The sequence below is a fragment of the Rhinatrema bivittatum genome, chromosome 13, assembly GCF_901001135.1.
Source record: "Rhinatrema bivittatum chromosome 13, aRhiBiv1.1, whole genome shotgun sequence".
Lineage (NCBI taxonomy): Eukaryota > Metazoa > Chordata > Amphibia > Gymnophiona > Rhinatrematidae > Rhinatrema > Rhinatrema bivittatum.
In genome coordinates this window covers 22,740,032-22,767,341 of record NC_042627.1, presented here as the reverse complement: position 1 = coordinate 22,767,341, position 27,310 = coordinate 22,740,032, and the positions used below count along the sequence as shown (strand labels likewise).

The window sequence follows — 27,310 nt, the reverse complement described above, 5'->3', positions numbered from 1 at the left end:
CTTCAGCGATTTCACAAGTTAAGTCACACGAACTGCACAATGCAAATGAAAATATTGAAAAAATTGCTTCATGATATAGGATATTGACCGATGATTAAATATAAGGCCAATCATCTAGAAAATCTGCTTATAAGATGAAGCCTATTATGACAGGTCAAAATTTACCCTAAGCGTCTATCTAACATATCTGTAGTACTGGTGATATATTGATTTTGACAGTGCTGTCCTAATGTATTCATATAGATCATCAGTCCACGTCTTGCCATAGCATACATGTAGGACTGCCACACAGTGTGCATAGCTTGCGTCTTCTTGCTGCCTCAGCTACGCCTTTCACCCTGTCCTAGCCTTCACATGTTGGCAAGATAGTCGCATAGGTATGATGGTACTCCAGCAGGACCTAGGACATAGAGCCAAGTGCTCTATAAGTCATAGAAATCACAAGTAGCTCAGCTGCTTAAAGGCACAGCCTGAAGCTACAAATTGACAGATACAATCATTAATCATAGACTCAACATGTTACAGCCAGATTCCCTAGCTGACATCTGTGTGCATCTGAATATATCCACATGTACATTGGATGCATAGTGTCACATGGGCCTGCAAAGACACAGAGGTCAGCACCGCCTCATTTGTTTCTGAGGCAGTGCTGACATCAGAGTGCTCACCTAGCAGGCCTTCACTTACAGCCTTTTGGGAAGCACATGTCAAATATCATGGCAATCCCAAACTTCTCACAGATCATTGTAAGCTGGCATATCTCATAGGGACTGCACACAACCATGCATAGCTGGGCCCCGCTACAACTAGATAAGCAGTCAACCCTCAGATAGTGAGAGCCTTGACCCTGGGGCTGACATATTGGTTACGTTAGCTGCTCGGGGAGGCTATATAAGGTGCTGGTCTGATTATTCGAAGGCTGGATGGGAACAGGATGGAATCATGCCTTCACAAGTTGTTGAAAGTCTCCTCTGAAATGTATAGGTCAGAGCTTATTTTTAGTGAAGGCTACATCACCCACATATTAAATAACAAATGGTTCAGTTCACTGAAACCAAGGCAAAGCTGTGTTAGAAGCAATTAACCTAGCCTGACATGTCACAGGTAGCCATTGGAAAATATTGAGAAGTCAGGGCACAGCAAGGCCCTTTGCCTATCAGCTCAGGGCTAGTCATGTTGTCCTGCTTTATGTAGATACATAGAAAATCTGCAGAATAGTTAGTTTGTTCTGATTGCTAATAGCAATTACAGTCCTTATCCTATCTGTGACCAACCTTACAGCACATAGGCTTAGGACTCCAGGAGAGACAAGCTAGCAGAATGGTCATTTTCCAAGCACAGTCACGACCTTTCAGGTCTTTTCAGGTTTCAGGCCCTTGCTTGTCCATATGGCTGCCATTACCTGTGATCAACATAGCAGAATTGCTGTCCTGTCGTGTTTGAACAATTTAGACTTTGTTACTGAGACCAAGGCAGGTGAGCTGATAGACTCTCATTCATCAGCTCTATGCATAGCATTAAGGCTAGAGAAGGTGTTATCAGCTGATGACCTCATGAGCCAACAAACAGCCTCTTTCTGAAGCCTGCCATTTTGCAAAATGTATAAGCCAACTGCTTCCAGAGGTATCATGTGGTAGGAATGATGTCTTCTGCACATTCAGTGTTATGTAGAAAGACGAGCAATTTGGGGCACCTGAGGCTTTGAGGGGCCCATGGCTGTAACAAGGACAAATCAGTGAGCATATATGCTTCCGACAGATGTCTGTCAGGCTGCCAGATATAGACAATCTTCTGAGAGGAGTAATGACTGACTACCACATTAGCAGACAGGGACAAGCTTGGCACAGACATCATTGATGGTTGATGATGAACAGGCCAGGCACAGACATCATTGATGGTTGATGATGAACAGGCCAGGAACAGTAGATTTGGGTCTCAGTAGATAACCAATGCATACACCAGAGCATGCACTGTGTATGCATCCAATTAACACACACTGGCTTTTGACACAAGCAATCCTCTGCTTCCACTTTTTACAATAGATGCTACAGCTATGCTAATGTGTAGGCAGGAAAAAAAATGGCCTCATGCATTGTAACCAAACAGCCTGACACTGTTCGTTCAGTCGAGAGGGGTGTGTGAAAATTGGCAGTTTGAAAGCTTAGATATGCAGTGCCACTTTGCCAGATGAGTAGATAGCTGCCTGTAGTATACACCTTCCCCCCGCCCCCCCCCCCCCCCCCCAGGCACCAGAGGCTCTCCCATCCAGTACCTGGAGCGGGCCTATATATATATATTGGTATTGGGGGGAGGGTGCTTGGTTGGAAGAGCTTCAGCTTCCGAGGAGGCTGTGTACTTGAGGGATTGGGAGTTTAGATTATGTAAAGTTATTTTGGGGATGCAGGGAAAGGGGAGGGCAAATGGTGCCATCATGCCAGGATCTTTCACGTTCACCAGATACATGAATTGGGGGAGGGGTCTGGGCCAGTGGGTTGATGATACCTGGGGGGCCAGGACTCTTATTTGATGTCCTCTTTTTCGAGACAGAGGCCTACTAACCCACGTATCTGTAGAAAACATCCTGTTAACTACACAGTGAGCCTGCCATCACTTGAGGCTTACTCTGCCATATGTACATGCTGGCAGGTTAGGCCTCAGGTAATCCGCCTTATGTAGCTGCATACGTTTTGGATGCATAGATTAGATAGCACTTTTATCCTTCTGATTATAGGGGATAGGTTCTATCGCTAACTGTAGCCGCATCACTTGTCCACTACCCAGACTAATGATTATGCACCTCTGTCTACTTGCAGCCTGCTAGAAGATCGTGCCATCCCAGAAAGTGGCCCCTATGAACAACTCCTAGAGGCTGCTGTGTGACAACTGAGGAGCAGTCATGGAGGTCTGGAGGACAGAGACTGCCCACTGCCCAAGGGCAAACGGTAACGGGCCCATGCAGACTTGAACAGACTGGTTCCCACCTCTGCACTGCCTTGGGTTGTTGATCTGTACATACCTACTCGCTATGGATGATCTCACACAGATTTATTATGGAAAGAAAGGAAAAGTCACAAACTTTTATTCTGTAAAGGTGCTCGCAAAGCAGTGTGGCCAAACTCCAGTCTCCAATAATATCTATTAAATCTTATCGGCTACCAGTTTTCATCAGAAGCTGACGACATGACTGCCAAGCTCCAAAAGCAGTTTAGCAGGAGCCAATAGCCAACAGCAGCTATGAGACAGACTAGAAGTATCACGACAGCCACCAAACTTCACAGTGACTTTTCCCACAAGCAGACTCTCTCTTTACACTGTTCACCTTGATTTGTCATTTTTCAAGAGAAGTACTGGTCTTTAATCATAAATTATGTCCTGATCACACAGTACATTTCTGAAATACAAAAGTAGCAGATTTTCTTCTTCCTCCTCTTTTTACATAGATTGTGCTCTCCCCCCAGTATACAGACTACACTCACCCCTCCCTTTCCTTCACAGTAATATAGAGGAACCCCCGCCCCCCCCATACTTACAGCCAAAGCTGTTGAATACAGGCTGAAGATATTTTGTCGGAATTCCTTCAAAGCTTTCTTAAACACTACATCCACAAGTGTGTCCTTTTTACTGTCCTCGTTATCTAAATCATTCATCTGTCAAATGCAAACAAGTTAATGATTAAATCCAGTTACTTAAATATCAAGCAAACAGCTCTAAGCGATGTACAACAAAATAAATACAGTAAAATAAAATAAGAACATCCAATTTATAGAACACAAATAAAAATAAGCTAACAATTATTTCCAAACAAAATACATTAAATAAAACAGTAAAATCAAAATAAACAGCAAAACAGCAAAAATCACAAGAAAAAACATAAAAGTAAAAGGTGCATTTACAAAGCCAGGCACGCACCAAAATAGGAGATGGGGCATACATCTAGCATATTCACGTGTCCACCCAATTTTATAAGTTGCCCAGATGCACGTACAAGTACCGATGCGTGAATATCTCACAATGGGAAAAAAAGGGACAGAATGTGGGCGGGCAATGGGCATTCCAGGGCAGGGCCAAGAGATATGTGCGCGAGTAGCTACACGCCTGCGTGTGCGTGGCATATTTCAGCGCAAAATTACTTCTGCTATGGATGAGGTGCAAGTCTTAAACTATTTCCAGGCATCTATGAAGTGCTTGAGGGGGTCTGGGTTAACTGGGGGGAGTGCAGGGGCTTTGATGGATCTAGCTCTAGACCAGGCAAACTGGTGAATGAACTGGAGAAACTGGTCATGGCCTGGATACACATCTGTTATAAAATACCTTCACTTGTGAGTCCCAAAGCCGGCTTGCGCTGCTGTGCACACCCAAGCTTAAAATTAAGAGCATCCATATGCACACCAGGCTTATTTTATAACTTGCGAGCAGGATATAAAATTGCCGCGCATCTGGCCATGCACATGTAGTTGTGCTTCTGTGTGCCCATTTGAAAGCTACCATTTAAGCTTTTAAAGCTTTGCAAAATTTCAACAAATTGTTTTCAAGACAGTGCTAGAAGGGAGAGAGTTCCATTAAAATGGAGCCCACAGATGAGAAAGTCCGATCCTAGTTCAAACTCATTTGTAATCTTTCGGAGAGGGAGTGCATATCTTAAACTGGAACATAAAGTGTAATCTATCATCTAAGCCATTTGGACCCATACCATGCAGAGCTTTAATGACCAAATATATGACCTTAAATCTAGCCCTGAAGGTAACAGGAAGCAAATGAAGACTGGCCAAAATAGATGAAATATGATCCATAAGACTAAAATCAGAAATCAAGCGGATTGTGGTGTTTTGTACCTGCTGCATGGTAAAACGACTACTGACAGGAAGGCCCAACAGCAAAGCCACTGATTGGATAACTAGATATAGCTGACAGCTTGTAAGAAATGGTTTCATGGACTTAAATAAAGAGCAAATTATTGCTAGATTTCATATTAATGTATTCTTCAAAATTCAGTTTGGGGTCTAAAATGATTCCCAAACATTTTACAAATGGTTTTGCTAACAAAGGAAATCCTTCCAAAAAAAAACTGGACACGTGAGGAAGAAGGGTCAGAGATCCCAAACCATAGAATGTCTGTCTTCTCAATTTTAAGACAAAGCCTGTTAGAATTTAATCAATGAGAAATTTCAGAAATTGTTCAAATTTACAATAAAGTCAGACCTATCTTCTGGACAGGAGCAACATAATCGTAAATCATCAGCACAGAACTGAAGCTTAGCTGAAAAGATTTAACAGTCTTCAAAAGGGTACAAAGATAAATATTAAAGAAAACGAGGGACTGGATAGCTCTTGAGGAACCCCACAAATTATTCCAAACGTCGTGTAGAATCCTATCATAAAGAAAGAAGTGCAACCACTGTGCTATGCAGCCTCCGACACAGTCATGCAATCTAAATAACAATGTCATGATCAATGGTGTTGAAGGCTGCTGAAAGATCCACAAGGATCAGCAACAAGGATTCAAACTCATCCAAACAATCTCAAATTGTCCACTAGAACCACCAAAGCATTTTGAGTGCTGTAGTCATGCCAAAACCCTAATTGATAAACGTCAAGACAACCACTATAGATAAAAAGGTTTCTAACTGCCCCAATATAACCTGCTCAATTAATTTTGATAAGAAAGACAGATTAGCCATAGGTTGATAATTCCCCAGTACAGAACAGTCCAAAGGAGGCTTTTTAAAATCACGATTTCACAAACGCATACGTACAACTAACAGTAAATACACCAGCAAACAAAGGAGCTGCTTAAAACAGAAGTTAAGAGCGGTACCAAAAAATCTTAGGAAGCTTTAACCAAAACTGAGGGACATGGGATACAGGTCAAGTGAAAAAAGTGTTGGATTAGAAGAATTTAATAAACCTAAAGCATCCTTACCCTCAATTTTAGAGCAATGAGCAGAAGAGTATAATTAAATTACTATCAGAAAGAGGTCCAGAAGAAGGAGTCAGTGCCCGAATCTTTACCATGTTATTAATAAAATGAAAAGCAAAATCCTCACAATGCAGTGAAGGAAATTTAAAAAAAGGATGTACTCAACACACAAAGCTCCTTCGATTTGTTTGAAGCGAAATCAGCCTTGGCCTGAAAATATGCAGACTTTGTTTCTAAGTCCTGGTCTGAAAGGCGAAGTTAAGTTTGCGCATCTCAAAGTGGGATTTGAGGCAGATTCTTCCCAAGTGATGACTGACTTGCCTCGTGTTGCTCTACTCTTTCAGTAATAAACTTATCCACATAGTGCGAGTTCACAAACTTACTTCCCGATAGCAGCTTCCTAATTTTGTCATGTCCTACTCCGGAAGGATACGTGGAAAGGGCTCCAATGGGCAAGTCCTCCATTCAGATTTCATTAACTCCAACCTACATATCTGGTTTTCTACCAAATCCTGCATTTACCATACAATATTTAAGCCTAAAATGATCCTGGATAACGACAGGAAAATATCTCTATGAACAACAGGAAGACCAGGTGCTACTTGGCCAGAAGGAGATTGCCCAACAGCATAAAATAGCAAAACAACTTTGGTAAACATAAGTGACAATGTACAAGGAGGAAGATAACAGGGAGAAGAAATCCTACAAAGAACCCAAGAAGTTGAAAGTATAAATTTCTTAGGAGTCATGTACTGAAAATGACATCCTAATTCAATGCAGATAAATCTCATGTACATGCAAGCATCATAGCATAAAAAATGTAATACAAAATACAAAACCAAGAACACAACCATCATTAATATGTATTATAAAGATAGAAAAAAAATGCATTAAAAAAATCCTGCAATATTTCATTCTAATATTTAAATAACCTTGGTGAGGCCTCACTTGGAGTACTGTGTTCAGCTCCTGGAGTCCGTATCTCAAAAAGGACAAAGACAGGATAGAGGTGGTCCAGAGAAGACAGACCAAAATAGTGTCCTATAAGGAGAGGCTGAGGGATCTGAATATCTATGAACTTGAAGAGAGGAGATGCAGGGGGATATGATACAGACCTTCAGATACCTGGAAGATATGAATGATACACTATCAATGACAAACCTTTCCCGTTGGAAAGATGCCAATAGAATTATGGGTCACGTAATGAAACTCCAGGGAGGACGACTCAGAACCAACGTCAGTAAATATTTCTTCACGGAGAGGGTGGTGGATGCCTGGAATGCCCTTCCGAAGAAGGTGGTGAAGAAAAAAACAGTGAAAGAATTCAAAGGGGCGTGGGATAAACACTGTGGATCCCAATGAAGAAAAGAGTGCCTGGGGGTAACTTGCTGGTGGGGCGGTTATTACCTTTAACCAATAAGCCTTCATACTGTTGATGCAATTTCATTACTGCTTTCTGCTTCAATGGCAGAGGGAAAGAGGAATTGGATTCAGACAGCAACCAACAAGGGCACTGACTTCTACGGTCTGGGGAAACAAATAAGCATGGGGGTAATTTGCTGATGTGATGGTAACTCCCTTATCCAATACGCCTGATACTGAAAATGTAAAATTTGGGATCACATATTTAACAACCAGTGCTGACCCTAGATTTATACTATTTCAAAGAATATGCATTAATTAATTCCATTCCTATTCTTTGAGCTACATTGGGGAATAAAATAAAGAATAAAAAAAACCGTGATGTCTTAGAGATGAAACTTGAAGGCTGCAAGAGTGTTGTAGACAATTTATTTTTTCTTTTTTTCCCTGTAAATTTCCTTCTGGTCCTTTAGGCTTCCAGCGCACTTGGAACTACACTGCCATGAGCATTTATTTGCAACTACTTGGGGGAAAGGGGTTCCCCCCTCATTTTATATCCCCCCCCCTCCCACAGGAACAAGCCACAGCTAACCCCAAGTCTGGTCCCTAGGTGTCCCCATTGAACGATGGCCGATTCCCTCCCTTCAGGCTCCGCAGCATTCCCGGCCCTGGCTGGCCCAAGAAAACAAATCCAGGTCCAATGTGTGGCAGTCCAAACCTTGCAAATCTCTCTCATGCACATTCACTGGGGATATCCTGAAAACCAGACTGGCCAGGTAGTCCCCGAGGACCAAGCTCAGAACCACAACTTTAGGGCATCGTAACCAATGCTCTTAAATTTGCTTTTTCCTAATTTTTCCTTTAAAAAACTGATCATTTTTACACTCAGAAACAAGGCACCATTCAATGCTGTTGCTGATTTTATTCCTGCCATTTAAAAGAGTGTAATTTTTTTTTGCAAAATCATTTTTAGTGTGAAGACTTGCAATTTCACAGTTACGGAAGAGTATACCAATAGAAAAAAACCGGATACCAACAAGGGTAACAATAGATACACAGTGGTTAAGCAGATCTTCATTTATACAACATCTTCCACCCCTATATGCAAACAGAACTTTCCAAGAGTGTAATTTTAACAAGGCACTGATGCAGTAAAACGGTGCTTTTGCTACATAATTGCAGTCTTCTAAAATTGCCTGCCCTACATACGCATTTTTCCCTGCAAATCAGAGCAGCATTCTGATGGATGGAGACTGGGAAGGGATTCTTTTATGTGCAAATTATATCAGAGAAACCACCCACGCACATTAGAGGCTTTAAACATGTTCAGGATAATTTTCAAAGCAAAACCATGCACTTACTCTCAGCTCTGAAATTCAGTGTAAAGCCCACAGATAAAAAGTAACTGCACGCTTTACACCGACTGCAATCCACCCCTGCAAGAAGTGAAATCATGCCAATGAATTGTTCCACTTTGCTAATTAAAGTTTTCATCTTTTGCAACTGTGCTGACCAAGCTACAAAATGATAGCATTTTATCTTGTGGAGCTTTGCTGAGGAATCTTAACAATAGTGCAATTAAGGAAAGACAGTGCGGTGCTTGACAAACATGATAATATATCACTTCGACTCTGCAGAGCTGTATGTGGGGCTATGGCATCTCTGAGAAAAAAGGGATGGGTGCCAAGCTCCACATGAAACTTACTGGAACGTGGGCTGTGTCTCTGTGACAAAGAAGCACTCCCTTGTAGACAGCTGCCCCCTGGGAGCAGGCGGACCAAGGTTTTAATGGGTGAAAATATCCCACCTTGTGTAATGTGAAAAATGCCAGTGCAAAACGAACAGCTTTTGCATAAGAGCAACATTGATCCTACATCTTGCTTTCTCTGTTCATTCAAGTCATTTGCATTTTCTAATGAGTTTAGGTAACACTTTTTTAACTGTGGGTGGCAGGACAAAGACGGAGCATACATTTTTCCTGCAGGCTCTGCACCAGCTCTCAGTGTGAAAGCGTGCCCGGCATTTTGCTTTGATCCCTTGCACACACTTTCTGTGTAGGTGGAAATCTGCTTGAAAAGGAAGCACGAAGGTTTGAAAATGCAATCTATGCACTTGTACAACAGGCAGAGTTTTGCTGTACTGAGGGTGGTGGGCAAGATCGATTTGCACGGGTGAACGTTTTTTTTTACCTGTAGAAAAGATCTGGCCCAGGCAGCACACGTTTCTCCTACCGTTGCCCTTCCAATGTGCCTCAGCCTTGCCCAGAAGGAAGCGGAGGTGCCACCTCCCAGACTGACAAGGACAATCGTACCTGTTCAGGTTTTGGCCCTTAAACGGGACAGCAAGGGAGCCAGCACCCAACTTTTTTTTTTTTACGTGATGGGGACACCTTCCCGACTCAAAACCGGAGCGAGCCTCCTCTCACAGACCGACCACCAAACGACTTTTAAATGGCAACAACCTTTGGTCGCATTTTGGTTACTGAACTGAGCCGGATCGGAACCGGTGGCAGCGGTGAGGACGGGTGCCAGCCGGCCAGTGTTCAAAGCTTTCAGGACACAGTATCACACAGACCGGGCCTTCAGACTCGGGCGTGGTTCCTGTTTTGCAACGTTGTTTTAATTTTTTTTTTTTTATTATTACAATCCCTTCTCTCATTCCGTTACTTTGCAAGACCACTTCACTGAGGGGCACGCACCTTTTTCAGAAGGAACTCGTCCATGCATTTCAAGTCGCCGGCGCTCGTTATTATCTGCAAGGAATCATTTTGCCACTGGGCGGGCTCCAGGGCCACGTTACTGATCTTCACACTGCGCTTCCGCTTCACTTTGGGAGATGGCTCCTTGTTCTCTTTCTCTTTTCCACCGTGCCCAAGAAGCTCTGGGCTCCGTGGAGGTGTCAGGTACCGATGATCCAGATCTGCAACAAAGAGAATAAGATGGACGGCAGGATCAGACAAGCTACCTTCAATCCCGCATTTTGATTTTTTCTTGTAACATTTTTTCTTTGTTTTGACCCTTGGATTCATCCTTTTTTTTTTACTTCCAGCTCAGTGGAAACCAGCACTGGGATCCTGGCACCCTGTGCCTTCATTCGCGCCTCCACGGGGATTTTGCCTCTGTTTTAATAGGCCCTCCCGCTGTTTCTAATCCTGAGGCTGGAAGCCGAGCACCAGGGCCCCTTCCAGAACCCTGCAGCAGGGGCTCTAAACCCTGCCACTAGGTGTCACCCTAGGCATGGCCTTTGTTAAGGGATAATTGAGTCAAAAGAAAGGACACACATTTAGATATAATTCAAAATGATTTAGACGTTTAAATACGCTCCTAATATTTATGGTTATAATTACTAAGGATGTGCAGGCTCCAAAAATTTGTTTTCTTTGTTTTCATTGGGGAAGAGGGGATTCAGGTTTCAGTTTGGTTAATGTTTATTTCGGTTTGTTTACCAAACCGAAATAAACATTAAAACTCCACTCCAAACAAAAGAATTTGCCGAAATGGGACCTCCCTGGGCTCTGATTCTCCTTTCTGGGCCCTTGCCAATAACCCAGTGATTGGATACTTACCCCAAAATGGGTTGAGCTAAGCCCAGCCAGGGCCTCCCTGGCCCCTCCAACTCCCCCTCCTGCCCCCTGAAAATGCTGCAGGGTTTGGAGACCCCCCCCCCCCCCAGTCCCCACTAACCCCTTCCTTAGGGATCCTGCCTAGAAAAAAGGCATAGGAGCAATGCCCACCCTTCTCCTGCCCTTCCGGTGTCCTTAGGAAACAGAGCCCCTCTCAGGACGAGCCGGTGTCATTTTAAAGGGACATTAGTGGGACAGGAGCGAGTGGGCATCGTTTCTGCCCCTTTTTCCATTCAGGACCCCCACTGAAGGGGAAAGTGGGGCTGGGGATGATCCTGGCAGCTTTTTCGGGAGGGGGGAGGGGGTGTTGGAGGGTTCTGGGGAGGCCCCAGCTGGGCTTGGCATAGGCTCGGACCTGTGGAGCCCCGGGAAGGAGCATCTGGGGCCCGGTATGCCATTTTATTTCGAAACCACAAACACCTGAACATTTTCAGATTTTTTGGTATGTTCTGTTTGGAAGGAACAAAAAAATGGCCTTTGGATGTGCAATTTGTTTTAAACAAATGGACATCCCTAGCGCTTACTATATATATACACACACATATCACTATACTATATTAACTGGAGCACTGCACAGAAATAGTTTAAATATCCCATTGATTAACAACAGGGGGCAGCCTTTTCAGTTTGTGGTAGTTCTCCTGCACCTCCTTTTCCATTCACCTTCGTTGAACTGATGCCCAGACATTATCTCCATCCCTGGTGCTTCCTGCTCTGAACAGAGCTCCAGCAGCTCAGACTGGGTTGCCAGCTTCTCCCGGGACATCTTTTTCTCTCCCTGTTTCCCTTTCCCCCAGAATCTCATCTTGCCTCTCTGAGGTCTGTAAAACAAAACACAAACATTTGCAGTACCTGCTGCTCCTTATTTGCCAGCCTCCCCATACCCACGCACCAAACAATTAAAGCACAGGAGTGCTGCTTCCCTTCTACAACTAAGAAAGCTCTGGAATACGATGTGGACACAAAACCACTCAGCAAAGGATGCAGAGAGCAGCGGGAGCACTGCTGACGGGACCCTCAAGATTACAAAATCAGGCAGCTGAAGCGCAGGTCCTGACCAGATGGCGCTCGCCATTCCCTGGGATGACAGCAAGTACTCCATCACCTCATCCCACATCTCCATTAGTTGTGCACGTTTTTTCATTTCTTAGTTTGTTTTATTTCTATCTTTTTTTGGGGGGGGGGGGGGGGGGTGAGCATGTTTCATTTTTTCCCCCATTTCATTTTTTTGTTGTTTAGCAAACACTAAATAGTGCACACTAAATAGGAGGTGGTGTGAGAATGTGCTGGTTAAAGGGGATGTAAGCCCCCCAAGTGCGAAATCCCTGTTCCCGCACTCCCAAGAGCCAACTCCCTAAGTCTGCTTTTAAAATAAATGGCACCTCTATCCCTTGCCCCATCCTTCGAAAAAACGCCATATTTTTCTGATGGTGCAGAAGGTGTCATTGAAATTGAGGCAGTTGAAGACAATTCAAGGCTGGGTGAGTACAGATGAATTGCGGATAATTTTACGGGCTCTGGTCATGCCGGTATTTGATTATTGTAATGGGGTCTTGTTGGGGGTAACCACAAAGAACATGCAATGGCTTCAGGTGATGCAGAATTATGCACCCAGGCAGGTGTTTGGCTGTTCAAGGAGAACTAATGCTGGATCTCTCTTAATGGGAATTGCATTGGCTCCCTATTAATGAAAGGGTCACATTTAAGAGGTTAAATCCATAAACTGCTATTACGGTAATTAATAAGCAAAAGTAGCTTGTGTTTAAAAAAGGATTGGATAAGTTCTTGGAGGAGAAGTCCATTACCTGCTATTAAGTTCACTTAGAGAATAGCCACTGCCATTAGCAATGGTTACATGGAATAGACTTAGTTTTTGGGTACTTGCCAGGTTCTTATGGCCTGGATTGGCCACTGTTGGAAACAGGATGCTGGGCTTGATGGACCCTTGGTCTGACCCAGTATGGCATTTTCTTATGTTCTTAATGTTTGGGTACTTGCCAGGTACTTGTGACCTGGATTGGCCACTGTTGGAGACAGGATGCTGGGCCTGATGGACCCTTGGTCTGACCCAGTATGGCATTTCTCATGTATAAGGCAAATCGGGCTGAGGGTGTAAATAATTTAACAAGTCGAGTGTGGAGATATATCCCAAAGCGCAACTGATGGCCCTTTGGTTTGTGGGGCCTAGGGTTAAAATGGTTAAAAAGGAGAAGTTTCGGAGGAGGACGTTTTCAGTCTATGGCCCAGTGAGTTGGAATTCAGCAGCACTGGATATTAGATTAGAGTCCAGCTGTCTATCATTTAGGAAGAAGGTGACGGCATGGCTTTATCCTACATCATCTAAATATAAACCAGAGAGTGACAACTATTTTTATGATGGATAGTTGGTGCTGTTACCTTACACATACTCCAACATACAACCATCATAATAGGCTTCATCAATATAGCTTGATGCTTTAGGACTCTGCCTTATATTTAATTATTTATTCATTATTTTTTTATATACCGACATTCGATCTGAGATATCACATCGGTTTATATTCAGGTACTGTAGGTATTTCCCCTATCCCCAGAGGGCTTACAATCTAAGTTTGTACCTGAGACAATGGAGGTTCTCACCGTACTGAGGTCTCCCAACAGAAGGAAGAGAACGCAAATCCGCCATTTTAGCATTACCCTTGATAAAGGACTAGTATGTCGGTCCCGTGTCGGGAGACTCGAGTACAGCGGTGAGAACAGCCAGTACTAAATAAATTCAGAAGATTTTTCTACAAATAATAATGTGGAGATAATCGACCATTGGGAAAAATAACAGCTGCAACGGAATGATTGGCTCTTTTGAAATAAGCTAAGTAGTTCATGGATGGACTTTTAAAATTGCTGCATATACAAAAAAGTTGAAAAAAATATATTGTTGCATATAATATCCAGCAATAGAGACTTATGATTAAATATAAGGCAGAGTCCTAAAGCGTCAAGCTATATCGATGAAGCCTATTATGATGGTCACTAACTTCCTAATTTAGAAATTGTCTTGTCTCATCATCAGCGTCAGTAAATGTTGCAAGTGGGGATTTATCCTACATCATAACAGGAATGAAGGTGGTTTAGTAGGGGATATTGGTTTTAAAATGAATGCTTGATGTATTTTCATTTAAAGCATTTCTGATTTGTCAATTGTAAACCGCCTTGATCAGCTTGCTGTATGAGCAGTCTCGAAAAATCGGAATATATAAATAAATAAATAAATAAATGTCAAGCATCACCCCTTTTTGAAACCCCTCCCTACCCAAAAAGGCCAAAATTGGGCACCCTATCTCCCCCTTACACTAAATCAAACATCCTGGGTTCTCCCTGGGGCAGAGGCGGGCCCCGGTTGCTCTTGCTCCACTGGTGTGCTCATTCCAAAATGGCGCTGGCTGACCCAATGCCCTGTGACCTTTGGCTATGCTGGCACCATTCTGAATGCTAGCACCATTGGGGCAGCAGTGACTGGAGACAGCTCCCGGTCTCGGAGGAGAACCAAGGCCTTCGATGAGAGTAAGGATGGGGGTCTTCGATAGGGGAATGGCATCCTGCAGGGAAGGAAGGCCCAATCTTGAATTTTTTTGGGTGGGGGTTTCAGGACATTTCTTGAGGGGGGAGGAGAAAGGTCAGAGGGCCATTTACTTTATAGAGGAGTTTGAGGGGAGGGACCCTTGACAATACAGAGGTAGGGGGTTTCATTCTTGGAGGACTTACTGCCCCTTTACCCAGCACAGCTAAGCAACCCAAACGACAGCAATGACATTTAGTTGTTGTTTTGTGTCATTTCAGATGGGAAGTGACAAAACCAAACCAAAAAATGACGTTGATGTTTTAATGTAATTTTTGAAAGACAGCATATTCCTAATCCCCTTTTTAAATGCCACTGGCCTTCTTGTGCCCATCTATCCTGGCTGTCCTGCCCCTAGTACTGTACCTGCAACTCAAGGCCATTATAACCAAAGGGCTTGGCCTCCGCAGTGGGACCCTGTTTACTAGAGATGTGCTTCGGGTAAAAAGTTTGTCGGGCTTTGTTTTGGAGGTCTCCCCCCGGGGGAATTTTGTTTTTCCCGTGGTTCGGGGGTTTTTTTTTCCAGGGGCCCCGATTTTCGGGTTAGTGCACACTATCAGGAGTTAGCGCGTACTAACTCAAAAATGAATTTTTTTCCGAAATTTCAAGAAAAATTCAATCGTTTTTTTTGGTTCGCCCGAACCATTCCGAATTAGGCAATTTCGTTGACATTGCCTAATTCGGGAAAAATGGTTGCACGTCCCTACTGTTTACACCTCCCTTACAAAATCTTTTCGTCATGCATGGGTGGGGGGAAGGGCAGAACTTACATAGACCACACTCTGTCAAGGATTGGCATGAGAGAGAAAAAAACGTGTAAGAGACTTCCACCCTCATGAAGCTCTGATAGCTGTAAAAGCCCTAAGGGGCTACTTGTCTCTATTTAATTTCAGAAGAAAAGAGATGTTTTCAAAAAATTTCGCTAAGCGGTAGGCAGAGATTTTTCCTCATTTACAGTTTTTTTTACAAGCAATAAGGCAAGGTTTACTGGTTTGCCCAGCCACTATTCATAATCATAGCATACTCAAGCTCTTCCACTCATGCATCCTGTTAACAGATCCTGATAAAAAATAACTGGCAAACCCCATCACAATTTGCTTCCAGACTGCAAAACAAGCTCTCTTCTGTATTCCAACTGCTTGAATCGGATCTAAAGCTGCGAGAGAGAGCACAGTTGTAATAAACTACAAGCTGCACATTATGAAGGCCAGGGGGCCGAATGAGGACTTTCGGCAGCTCTCAGCCAGGCTTGCAAAAGACAACCCAGTGCTGCCTGCACGAGTATCGTAACAGCGCTTCTACCTCAGCCACTCTGCACAAGAAATCAATCCAAGAGCAGCACAAAAAGGAGAAGAATCAGACACACACACAGTCCCTCTTAAGAGTAACACAAAGTCCCTTGTTTGATATTTTGAAGTCATTCTTGTAGAGATGAGTATATAAAATGTTATCAGTGGGCAGGAGAATATTACTTTCTTAAAACATTGACCGGCTTTAACAAACCTTGAAGCATCTCATTTCTCGTGGGGGTCAGACCCACTCTAAGCTCTTGCAGAGTGAGTTCTGGATAGGAGGCACCCTTTTCACAGTTGGGTTGGGCTTTAATACATACGGGCCGATGTAATAAGACCTGCGGCAAAACAGGCACTATTTATGAGCGCGGGTTTTGATCCCCATGCGTGGCTGAAGATGCAGCTTCCACGGGATGTGAAAAACAAATTATGCAAATGATTTGCACGCAGAAATCCGCGCACATACGGAAAAAATGACCGCACTTAAGCTGTGGTAAGGGCCTATGTGATAAGTGGCTGCATCCGCACATAAAAGTTAGCGAGCGAACAGGACTATTAAATGAATGAAAGTATGACCCTGGAAAGTATTTTTATTATTTCAAATAACTGTGCTGCAGAAAACCTGGCAAATATTTTCATGGATGCTAATTCACACTGGCATAGCAGCGAGATTGGCACTCAGTTGAGAACCAATCTGGATGCTTAGGTGCAGACATAGGCACTCAGCTGGGAGCGAATATGGATGCTCTGGCGCCCAGAAAGGCACCTAGCAAATGTTGCCGAGCAGGCGGAGCTAGGCACTTAATTGGTCACGAATCTATAAGACTGGGTGCCCAGAAAGGCTCTTAGCTAATCTTACCACTCAGGCACTGAGCTAGGCACTTACTTGGTTGCGAATCTATACAATCGGGCACCCAGAAAGGCGCCTAGCTAAATATTAATCTTGCTGCTCGGATGCTGCTAGGCGCTCAGATGGTCGTAAATCTGGCCGCTCGGATGTTGAGAAAAGTGCCTAGGGAAGCACCTACCTGAGCTGGCCATTCTGATGCCAAGAAAAGTGCCTAGCAATGCTGGCTGCTCGGTTGCCCAGAAAAACGCTTTGCTAAGCTGGCCACTTGGACGCTGAGATTTGCATTCAGCTGGGTGGTTTTCAGGTTGCTCAGATGCCGACATAGGCCCCGACCGTGGCGGTATAAAAAACGCATGAAAAAACCCCACACTAGCATTAGCGTGGCTCTCTGCAATGCCTATGATTAGCTAATCGCCTCCTTTGCCTGCCATCAGCATGCATTCGCGCAAGAAAAACTGCAGGTCTGTAAGTGCGTTCGTATGCGCTTTTTTCCAGCACACAAAACCCTCATCACATCCCTGTATAGGGCTTTGCTCTGGGGAAAATGCGCATACAAATGCGCGTACAGGCATGCGACAGCTTCAGCGCACCTTATTACATCGGCCTCATAGAAAGCAGACAGCAAAGCTTCTTGCAGATGCTGACTTCAGAACTCTAACCACAGTAAGCTCTGTATCCACATGCTTCAAAAACCTGCATGTTTTCAATATCTGAGAAAGTGAAGTCCTGTAAGTTCTTGTACGTTTTGCCTGGATAACACTCCGTAGACCTGGGCTTCCCCAGCACAGCTTCCTACCTGCCATCTGGTGCCGAATTCTTCTGTGCAGCGGCCAGTTTTCCAATCTCCCCCTGAGACATGGTTTTATGTAGCTTCGTTTGCCCTTCAGATGCTGTAGAACGCTGCAGCATCTGTAGTGGTTATACAGAGAAGCATCTTTAATGATCAATTATAAAGCATTCCATATGAAAACTACTGATCTAATTTACTCACTGAAGCGACTTTAAAGGTCCAACTTTGAATACTTACTGTATAAAAACTGTTGAAGAAACGTTATATTATAGAAGCCTCCAAAGCGAAAAAAAAAACAAAAAAACACACAGAGTAGCAACGGCTACTGGCAGCTGTATGAAGTGCACCGAGAGCTAGGGGTTAGTTTAATGGATCTCAGAGTGAATAGAGAAGAAGGAAGGGATGGGTACATTAAATCTCATGTTGGGAGCTACAACGTTAATTAAGGACTACTGAAACACTGATATTCTTCATAAACAATACCATTTTGCTGAGTTAGGAGGCCTTCACCGATAGAGGTGTTTATATAACAAGGAACTACTATGCCTACTCATCATTTCTTATTATCTGTAAAGAGGGATGAACAATATTATAAGTAACCTCATTTAACATATAATGGAGCTCAGAATGAAGTTAAAAGTATATCTGCCAGGGTGTACCCACACCATATAGCATGCATCTATGCATGCACAACAGCCTAGACATTGCACACAAATCTGCTTGCCTGACAGCCTGTAGAGTATGTGGACATTTGCTGCAGGGCTGCATGTCTGCCAGAGGCTGCACATACGTTTAAGGGACATTTATACCTTAATAGTCATGCTTGTATCGCCATGCCAAATACTCCATAGTAGCTGCTGGCGATTTAAATTTAATTAGACCCCTGACACTGCACATACTGCAAAAACGAGCATCAGTTAAAGCTCAGCCTCTGCCATGAGATACAAAAGAACTACGCTACTTTTCTGACTGCACACTCAGTAACAGCAGCAGAGAAAGACCAATCGGCCATTCCAGTCTGCCCAGATGGAGAACTCTTCCTCTCCACTATCATGGGCAAAAAAGCAAACAAGCTCCCACTTCCAAAGTAACACCACTCTCTCTCCTCTCCCATGTAATCACCCCTCTTCTCAACCCTGCTCTCTTGCTGCCCTCCATAACTGTTCCACATTAGAGATGAATCTTGACACCTCCTGGCAAGCTGAAACCTAGGGCAAAATATAACCCACATTCCATTCTCCTCCCAAAGAGTCTAGAAGTCACTTTTATATCAGCACTGCAGGTGTCATAAAAATCAAAAAACGCACAACTCCGAAATATTAATATATTTACAACCTGTCAAAGCCATTTTTTTTCAATACTATTACTCTATATGGGCTTTATTAAAAACCGGATTATGGAAAAAATATTTGTTGAATTAAGTCCTTATGAGTACTAGAGATCTCAGGAATGGCATTTTAAAAGTTCATCTGATGAAATGCATCGCTCTCCTATAGAATATTTTATGAATGTGTCTCTTCCATGACTTTCATATCATATTTACTAAATGCACTAGCCAAAAATAAAAAACTTTTGCAAGCATCAAGTATTCCACAGCAGATTTAGTTGAAAACATCTAAACACTGGTACTGGTTCTTTGCACATCATCAGAGAAAACCAACATTTTTATTCCAGAATGTTTACTCTTGGTCATTAATGATGACAAGCGTAGAAGGATCATCAGCTGCCTTTCCTGGGCGATGGAACACAAGAACCTCAGGAAAGGACAACAGAGTGCAATGTGCAACCCAATGGGTTAAGCAGCACAACGTGGGAAGGATCTCAGGTGAACCTCGAAATTCATGTATTCGGTCTTTACAACATAATCCAACAGGACTGGAAAACTGAGCAAATGTGACATGAAAGTCATGGAGGAAAAACCAAGGCACCCCACAATCAGGCTGTGAAGATAAACCACTGCAGCTATAAGTGGAAACAAACTGTCAGTGAGCTAAGAACCCCAAAACCCATCCAAGAAACTTTGAACAGTTTTTTTGCAGTAGAAAGGTAACATTTTTATACTCCGCAAGAAATTAAGACAGGAAAGCAAAGCTGAAAGATGAGCCAGTAGCCAGAAATGAGCAGAGGTGTGTCCTCTGAACCAGAGAGCAGCAAGGTTAAGTCTGTGACAGGGGGAGGAAGGAAAATTATGCTCCCAAGCCAGGGGGGGCAGCGAGAGAGGGTGTGTGCCCATGAGGCAAAAGAAGTGGGCAGTGACAGCAGTGTGCGGACAGTTGGAGATGAGAAACCGTGACATGCATGCACCAAGGCCGGTCCCACCTCAAGAGTAGGCAGGTGGGTTTTATACTGGAGTTACTAATTAGTAATTAATGTGTGCCATCGCCAATTAAGGACAGATTCCCATCATGCAAGAACATTCTACCTGGACTGCGTCGTATTCTACTGCCCCGCTACAGCGATTTAACCAGGGGACTCTCAGGAACACAGCGCTGCGCTCTACGCACCTAAGGGCATTGGTTCGGGAACAGTCCCCTCATCAGCCCTACCTCCCCGCCTACTGCAAGCGGCCCCAAAACCCACTTTCAGATCTGCCTCTTGTTAGGCAGGCTAGTCCCAATGCTCAAAGAAGTCTTTAGATTGGAGATGCACTTCGGAAAAATCTCTTTTTGAGCCCTGTCTGCATGGTTTTTAGTCTTTTCATTTTGTGACTATAAACCCCCCCAATCAGGGACCATCTCTTTTACTGAATTACTCATTCAAACACCTAGAAAGAAAAGCTCTCTTCTTTTAATCCCTTGGCTTTATCAACTTTAGGTTGAAAAGTAGTAGTCTGCCTCGCACTACATGTCCGGGTAGGGTGGAATATAACCATTTTAAAATAAAACATAATAATAATAAACAAACTAGCTAATTTTTGAGCGAAATATCCCTAAATCGAGTCGGATAACACTTGCCCAGTTAGATGTAGGTCTGCTAATATTCTGCTAAGAGTGAACCAGGTAACTGGATAACTCCGTCCCCCGACCCAGCCACGTATTTGGCACCGCCCCCTCCCCTTTTTTTTTTTTTTTTAACTGGCTACATTTATGTGCCTCGCACATTTACGGGTCGATTTTCAAAAAGGCCACGTGCGTAAAAAGCGGGGGTTACGCGCAGAAGTGCCGGGCCCTGAGAAAGAGATGGGTCAGGGGGGTGATCTGAGCAGGGGGGGTGGGGAGAGGCCGGGACAGTGCCATTAGCCGCCGTCCCGGGGAGGCGCGCGCCCCGGCAGTCAGCCGGCGCGCGCAGAATCCTTCTTCTCCGGAGGAGCAATAAGTAATCTAACAACAAAAACGTATGTAGTTAGGAAGGGGTTAAGGGTCGGGGAGGAGAAGGGAAAGTGTAGGAGGGGTTAGGCTGGGGTATAGGGAACTGGGGAAGCCTTAGTCCTGTTGCCGTACGTGGGCTTTGAAAATTCCCACCCCCCTCCCCCGCAGGCCATCCACCCACACACGCGTACGTGGATGAAAAATCCACCGCGCACGTATGCGCGGATATCGCATTTTATAACACGCGCGCGTCATAAAATAGCCACGTCCAGGTGCGCGCGCCGGGAACCGTGTACACGTGGGCGGGCGTGCGCTCCTTTGAAAATCGAGCCCTTAGATGCTTAAATTCGGCCGGTCACAGGGAGAAAATTTGTAACCCGTGAGGCTTTACGCCTGCTAAACTCCTGAAGTCAGTCGGTTAACCCTTTTGGAAAATCAACTCCATGGACTCATTTCACTCCCCTTGCACCCTTCTCCTCACGCCTTCCTAATCTGTCATACCCAGATACTTTCCCCTAAGGAGAAGGACATTGGCTCATTGCGCCTTCTTTGCTGTGTTGCCTGAGGTTCCCATTAAAAGGAGGTGAAGCAGCAGCTAAGGATGCCAGTGCAGCTAAGGGTTAGCAGAGAACTACTCCCCGGACCCTACAGAGTTCACCTTCCCCCACTCCGCTGTTAGTTGTGGTTTCAGCGCACGCCATCAATTACCATTTCGGAGTCACTGTGATAGGCCTGTCCAAGCCTGGCTGCAGGCCCGGGCTCCATGGGAGGCGGCTGCTCAGGGCAGACAGTGGGCTTCACATTTTCATCAGAATCATCTTCCTCTGTATCCCCCTCCCCATCAGCAAAAGTCCCTCTAGTCAAGAAATCAGAGCGCGTCCGCGCCATGCGAGCTTTCTTTTTATGGGCCACTCGGGACACCTGATTGACCAAATAATGAGAGAGAGATAAAATAAAAATGTTCAAAGCAAAAGCAGAAAAATAGGAAAATCAAGCTCTTCCTGGAAACCAAGCAAGCAATCCTATGAACCATGGCCAGATCTTCTACTCCACATTCAAATTGAAGGTGAGGGAAAGAAAAGCATTCAACGAAAACCAGAAAACTAAACGGGAAGCCCAGCGCCAGAGATGGCCACGCTAAAGATGTGAATCCTCCACTGTCAGAAAAAAAGGACTCAAGGCTGAAGCTTATGACAGAAATCAAGGCAGATTTCTTTGTGTGGGTTTATGCACATAGTCAGGGGGAATTTTCCACTGGGTACAACTGTCTGAGGAAGGAAGCTGGATTTGTGGGTGTGAAGCTTAAGCTGGGTGTCAGGGAGTTTTCCCTGCTCATTAAACTCTATGAGGGTCAGGGTAGATCTCGGTACTTGAATGCTTGTAATGTATTCATGAATGCCTGGAAAGATTACTGAGGGGGAGGGGGAAGGACGTGGCAGGCTGGGGGAGTGTATGCACTTGCAGGTGTGGGAATAGGTGACGCGATTATGTGGGAAAGGCAGTTCCCATCCAGGAAAGCAGATGCTTACCTCGCTTGGGCCAGGCATTTTTACTGGCTTCTTGGAGGGGTTGTCTCTCGAAAGCAGCTGGTTATTTCCCGGGTTTGAGGATTCCTTGCTGAAACTTATAAAAACAAAAAACACGTTTACACTGAAATTAGTGACAAGGTGGAATGACACCAGATGAAATTTACCCGGAAAGCCACATATAACCAATATAAGAAAGAATCGGTGCCAATCCCACCCTGGGTGCAGAGTGGCACCAACAGCACGCGTGAAAACACGGGGCTCAATTCACTGAATTCAAGGCGGTTTCATATGTCCTGAAGGTCATATAACATTGCATCCTGGAGTGCTGCCCTACTCATTCTGGGTATCTATCTAAACCAGTGGTTCTCAACCTTTTTTCTATTCTATTCGTTCTGATCAGGGAGGAGGAGGCGACAGCCTCTCACTGGGCCAGAAAGAAGAGAAGGAAGTGAGAGGAGCCTCCCATCAGGCCCAATGTAAGAGAAGTCAACCAACTCCCACACCTGGGCTGATAAGGAGGCAGCCACCTGCTGACCCTGCTCCACACCTCCCAGGACCTTGCGACTCACCTGTTGAGAACCACTGATCTAAACGACATGCAAGTCTGTGCATTTGTGGGATGCTCCCTTTGGCCTGTGTGGATTTCTATGCACTAGAAGGGCATACTGTATGTTGGACCAATGGCTGGAGTGGGATTGGACCCCCTGTTTGAAGGGAACAGACCAAGGATATCCAACTGCAATCCTACAGTTGACCTTGCGACTCACCTGTTGAGAACCACTGATCTAAACGACATGCAAGACTGTGCATTTGTGGGATGCTCCCTTTGGCCTGTGTGGCTTTCTATGCACTAGAAGGGCATACTGTATGTTGGACCAATGGCTGGAGTGGGACTGGACCCCTGTTTGAAGGGAACAGACCAAGGATATCCAACTGCAATCCTACAGTTAGGTTTTCAGGATATTGTGTATGAATAATCATGAGATAATATCTGCAAACAAAGGAGGCAATGCTTGCAAATATCTCATATGCTGAAAACCGGATTGATTGCGGTCCCCTCCAAGCTTTGCACGTTGACATTCTTGGTTTAGATTTTATAACGCTCTTCTGATTTTCCTTTTTCCACTTTGAGCGATTTTCTAGCTTTTGATGTGACCCAGTTCAGAAGATGAGATTGTAAATATGCAAAATATATGAAGAGAAAGCAATAACAATTTTTTTTTTTTTAACTCAAAACAGGGTCAATTTCTGGAGCAAACTAAACACAACAGGAGTGGTTTGCAGTGACCTCTAGCTCCAGACAACAGGAAGAACCAAAAGCCTTACTGGCAACATGTTTTTTTGTTGTTGTTGGAGATCTTCCAAAAACCACACCGACATCAAAGTCTTGGGCTTCTGTCATCAGGGGGCAGGCCTTTACAGCTTGCGTTTTTACAGTGATAGAAAAACCATCAAACCAAGCCGGTCACATCAGAGGGGAGGGAAGCTGGAAACAAACATTCAGTAATTCTAGTTCCACTCTGTGGATAAATATTCCAAACAATGCTTGGCACGTTTCTTGGGTTTGGGCCAAAGCTGCGCTGATCTCATTGTTGTTCCAGCTTGGCTCTTTTACATTTTTCTCTCTCAGAGATGGCTGGTGGGCCGTGCACAAGACAGAGCCAGAAGAAAGGTACTGGCTTAAAATCAAGGCATATTTGCACACCTCAGACATTTTGTGCATCTTGTTAACTTGGTAAGAATTCACATTGCATTTTAAAAAGCTGGATCTCCTACAAGATGTTATTTTTGGTGAGCTCTATATCTTCCCTCAGTATTACCAGTAATTGTGCTGTTTTTCCTTCATTGTATATCTTCATTAGAACACTACTCATTTCAAATGTAATAGCTGCCACCCTTTGAATTTGTAAAGTAATTTGGGCCCAATAGCTTTTTTTGTGCTTCTAGCTCTGATTCCTACTAGTGTTAAATTGCTACGAGTCATCGTTTACCACTACCAGGGGTTTCACTCTATTTTTATTCTCTTTCCCTTTTATAACCTAGCAATTGCAGTGCTAACCCTCAGCAAGAAGCAACCGACCACAGCTCCCTAAAGAAACAGGTGCATGCACAACCTGAATCCCACATATACGTTTTGTAGTTGTGAAAAAGCTTGGATTTCCTCTCCACCCAGAAGTTAGCAATGCTGTCTCCCCAGCATCCCAGCCTGACGAGCAGAAGCTGGTCCTGGCACATGAAAGAGCACAGCATTGCAACTGAACCATCTGGTTTGCTCCCAAATCAATGATTTTTTTTAAGGTAATCCCATCAGACAACAGAGCAATAAGGAGAGCCTATGAATAACATCAAAACCCTCTTAAAATTGGACCATATGAAAGCTCTAACCATGGGAAACATTGTTGGCACAAAAGTGTCTCTCTGGGTTTTTTTTGCAGTTTGATCTGCAGTCTTGCCCCATTAAGCTCTCTGAGAAGGTTTGTCCGAATTTGACCGATTCTCCTAGAATATTTTTCAAAAAATTCTCTTGTACCTCTCTCTCTATTCTTTTGGGGACTCAGTATTTTCAACGTCACTATCCTTTGTTCAGTTGTTTCTCTTACTGCTTGTGGGTTCCCTCCCAACGCAGTCTATTCGAAACATGGCCTGTGTCGGGGGACCATGATTTGGTTTGATGCTGACAACTACACTTTTTTCTTGCCTGTATACAATAAAGCTGTTTTGTTTTGAACTTCAAGGACATGTTTGAACCTTTATGTCCCTCCTTCTTATATTGATTATACATAGGTACAAACAGCCAAATATTTAGGCAACCATGTTATAAAATATTTTTACTTCATGCAAAGTAAGGTGAAGATAGGTGAAGAAATTTAAAAAAAATTACATGAGGTGATTTTTTTTTTTTTTTTTTTAAATCGGAACATTAAATTTCTGGAGTGACTTTCAAAAGCTAACGATTAACATGGCAACCACATTACTCACTTGGGAAAGGCAAAGTGATTTTCCTTAGGTGTGAAGAATATAACGCTGGTCCTGTCACTGGTGGAGATGTCTGCTCCTTGACTCTGTTGTCGGGAATTCCTGAGTCGTTCTGTTCGACTCGCGAGGTCCTTTGGCTCTCCAGGCAGCTTGTGGTTCCACCTATCCACTCGAGTCACTTCCTGGGCCGATCCAGCTGGGCCATCATTTGTCTCCAGGAACATGCTCATAGGTCGATCTCTAGGTGGAACGTGCTTGATTGGACTTCCTTTTCTTCCTCCAGTGGTCACGCTAAGTCCTTTAATATCCACAGAGGAAGAGGGTGCCAGTACTCCAGTGGGCATGCTGTGCTCTGCTCTACCTTGACAGTTTAGAACAAGTACAGACTGGGGTCGATCAGCCGCTTTCTTTGAAAGTCTGTGTGAAATTTCCAGTGAGGAATCTTGTTTGCTCTGTTCAGCTTGCGGTAAGACCTCTCCCTTTTGCCTCTCATACACATCCTTATCATGCTGCTTTAGGGCCCTCCTCTGTTTCTCCAGGATTTCTTTCTCCCGTCGGATCTGTTCCATCATTTCCTTCTCATTCTGCTGCTGCAACTGCTTCAGTCGTTCTTCTTTCTCCTCATTCAGCCGTTCTAGCTTCTTAAGCACAGAGTCTGAAGAATATTTGTCTGAGCTTCTTTCATCACTCTCAAGGAGAACCTCCTCTACAGCATTGGCAATATGAGTTGTCAAGTCTTCCCCTACACTGTTCTCTTTTGGACTTGTCAGAATGATTAGACTGTCTTGTTTCATCTCATTGTCCTTTATATTGTTCACCAATGGATCCTGAATTATTTTCAGGGTGTCTTGAGGTGGAATATAAAAGGTGGGCAAGCTGCTAGGCAGACAACAGGGATGTGACCTATAATTGGTGGAAATGTAATCACTAGTCCTAGCTGGAGCATGCTCTGGCAGATCCGACTCAGAGGGTGTTCTCTTTCTGGTGGGCGACAGTCTGAAGTTTATGTCAATCGCATTAGAAGTGTTAGTTTGCACAACAGACTTGGAATTGCTGCTTCCTGAGAAATTTGTCTCTCCCATGGATGGGGCCAAACCTTGTTCATCTAAAACATCTTTGCTGTTCTGTTTATTTGTATTATCCTCACAGCTCAAGAGTTCCATACTGCCCTGAGAACTTTCACTGTCAGGAGTTCCCTGTGGAGAATTAAGACCCTCAGATATAAGCTCTGTGGACCACCGTCGCTCTTCAGTAGGAGACACTGCTCCCCCAGTGGTTCGAACTTTAAGTAATTCCAAGCTAAACTTTGCTTGTTCCAACTCGCGCATTCTGCGGCTTTCTCTCTTAGCCCGCACCACCTTTTTCTGGTTGAGATCCTCCAATGATTTGGGTCGCTCTCTTATGACTACCTCCTGTTCTAATTCCATGCCTCCCTGACTGCTTGCTCTCTCATGCCGACTATACTGTAAATCCTCAGAGTTCTCGTTCATTGTCCCAAAAGGATCAACTCTGTTATTCTCCATCACGGTTCTATGCTCCCCCATAGCCCTGAATCGCTTCTCAAATGAAATATCCTCCCATTTGGAAGGATCTGAACCTCTAATTTCCATAAGGATATCAGTATCCGTCCTCTCCTTTTCTCCTGCCCCTTGGCCTTTTTCCAGCTGCTCTTTCAACCTTTGCTCTTTTAATGCTCGAAACCTGTAAGAAAACAGAGTAGAATCTTCTTAATGACAGCTGCAAAATACTGCTGCTATACAAAACAAAATTATTTTGTAGGTTAAAAATGGGCAATCTGTAATTGCAAACCCTACCAGTCAACTGGATGCATGCTCGTGAGCTGGGTTTATAGGTTTGTGACAACGCAAACTCAGGATATTTGGGAATAAACGACCAGTCCCTTTTTTATAGCACTGCATTACTTTGAACAATCAGTTCTAACTGATCAGTCTTCCATATATATTTTATTAACAGTTTTATACTCATCTTGGAAGACTTATTACTACTTACCACAAGCATTTTTCAATACAGGATAAATGTTGGAATCTTGCCAGAACACGTGCAATAGG

General features: G+C 44.0%; 1 protein-coding gene across 1 annotated transcript in view; it reads right to left on the bottom strand.

Annotated features, from left to right (window-relative positions):
• MYO9A (myosin IXA) overlaps positions 1-27,310 on the bottom strand; it is a 324,407-nt gene that overhangs the window by 58,321 nt on the left and 238,776 nt on the right. Inside the window, 6 exon segments of the mRNA XM_029575878.1 lie at positions 3,531-3,647; positions 9,978-10,198; positions 11,565-11,722; positions 17,435-17,547; positions 22,266-22,359; positions 25,245-26,942. Coding sequence (XP_029431738.1) covers positions 3,531-3,647; positions 9,978-10,198; positions 11,565-11,722; positions 17,435-17,547; positions 22,266-22,359; positions 25,245-26,942 — 2,401 coding nt within the window.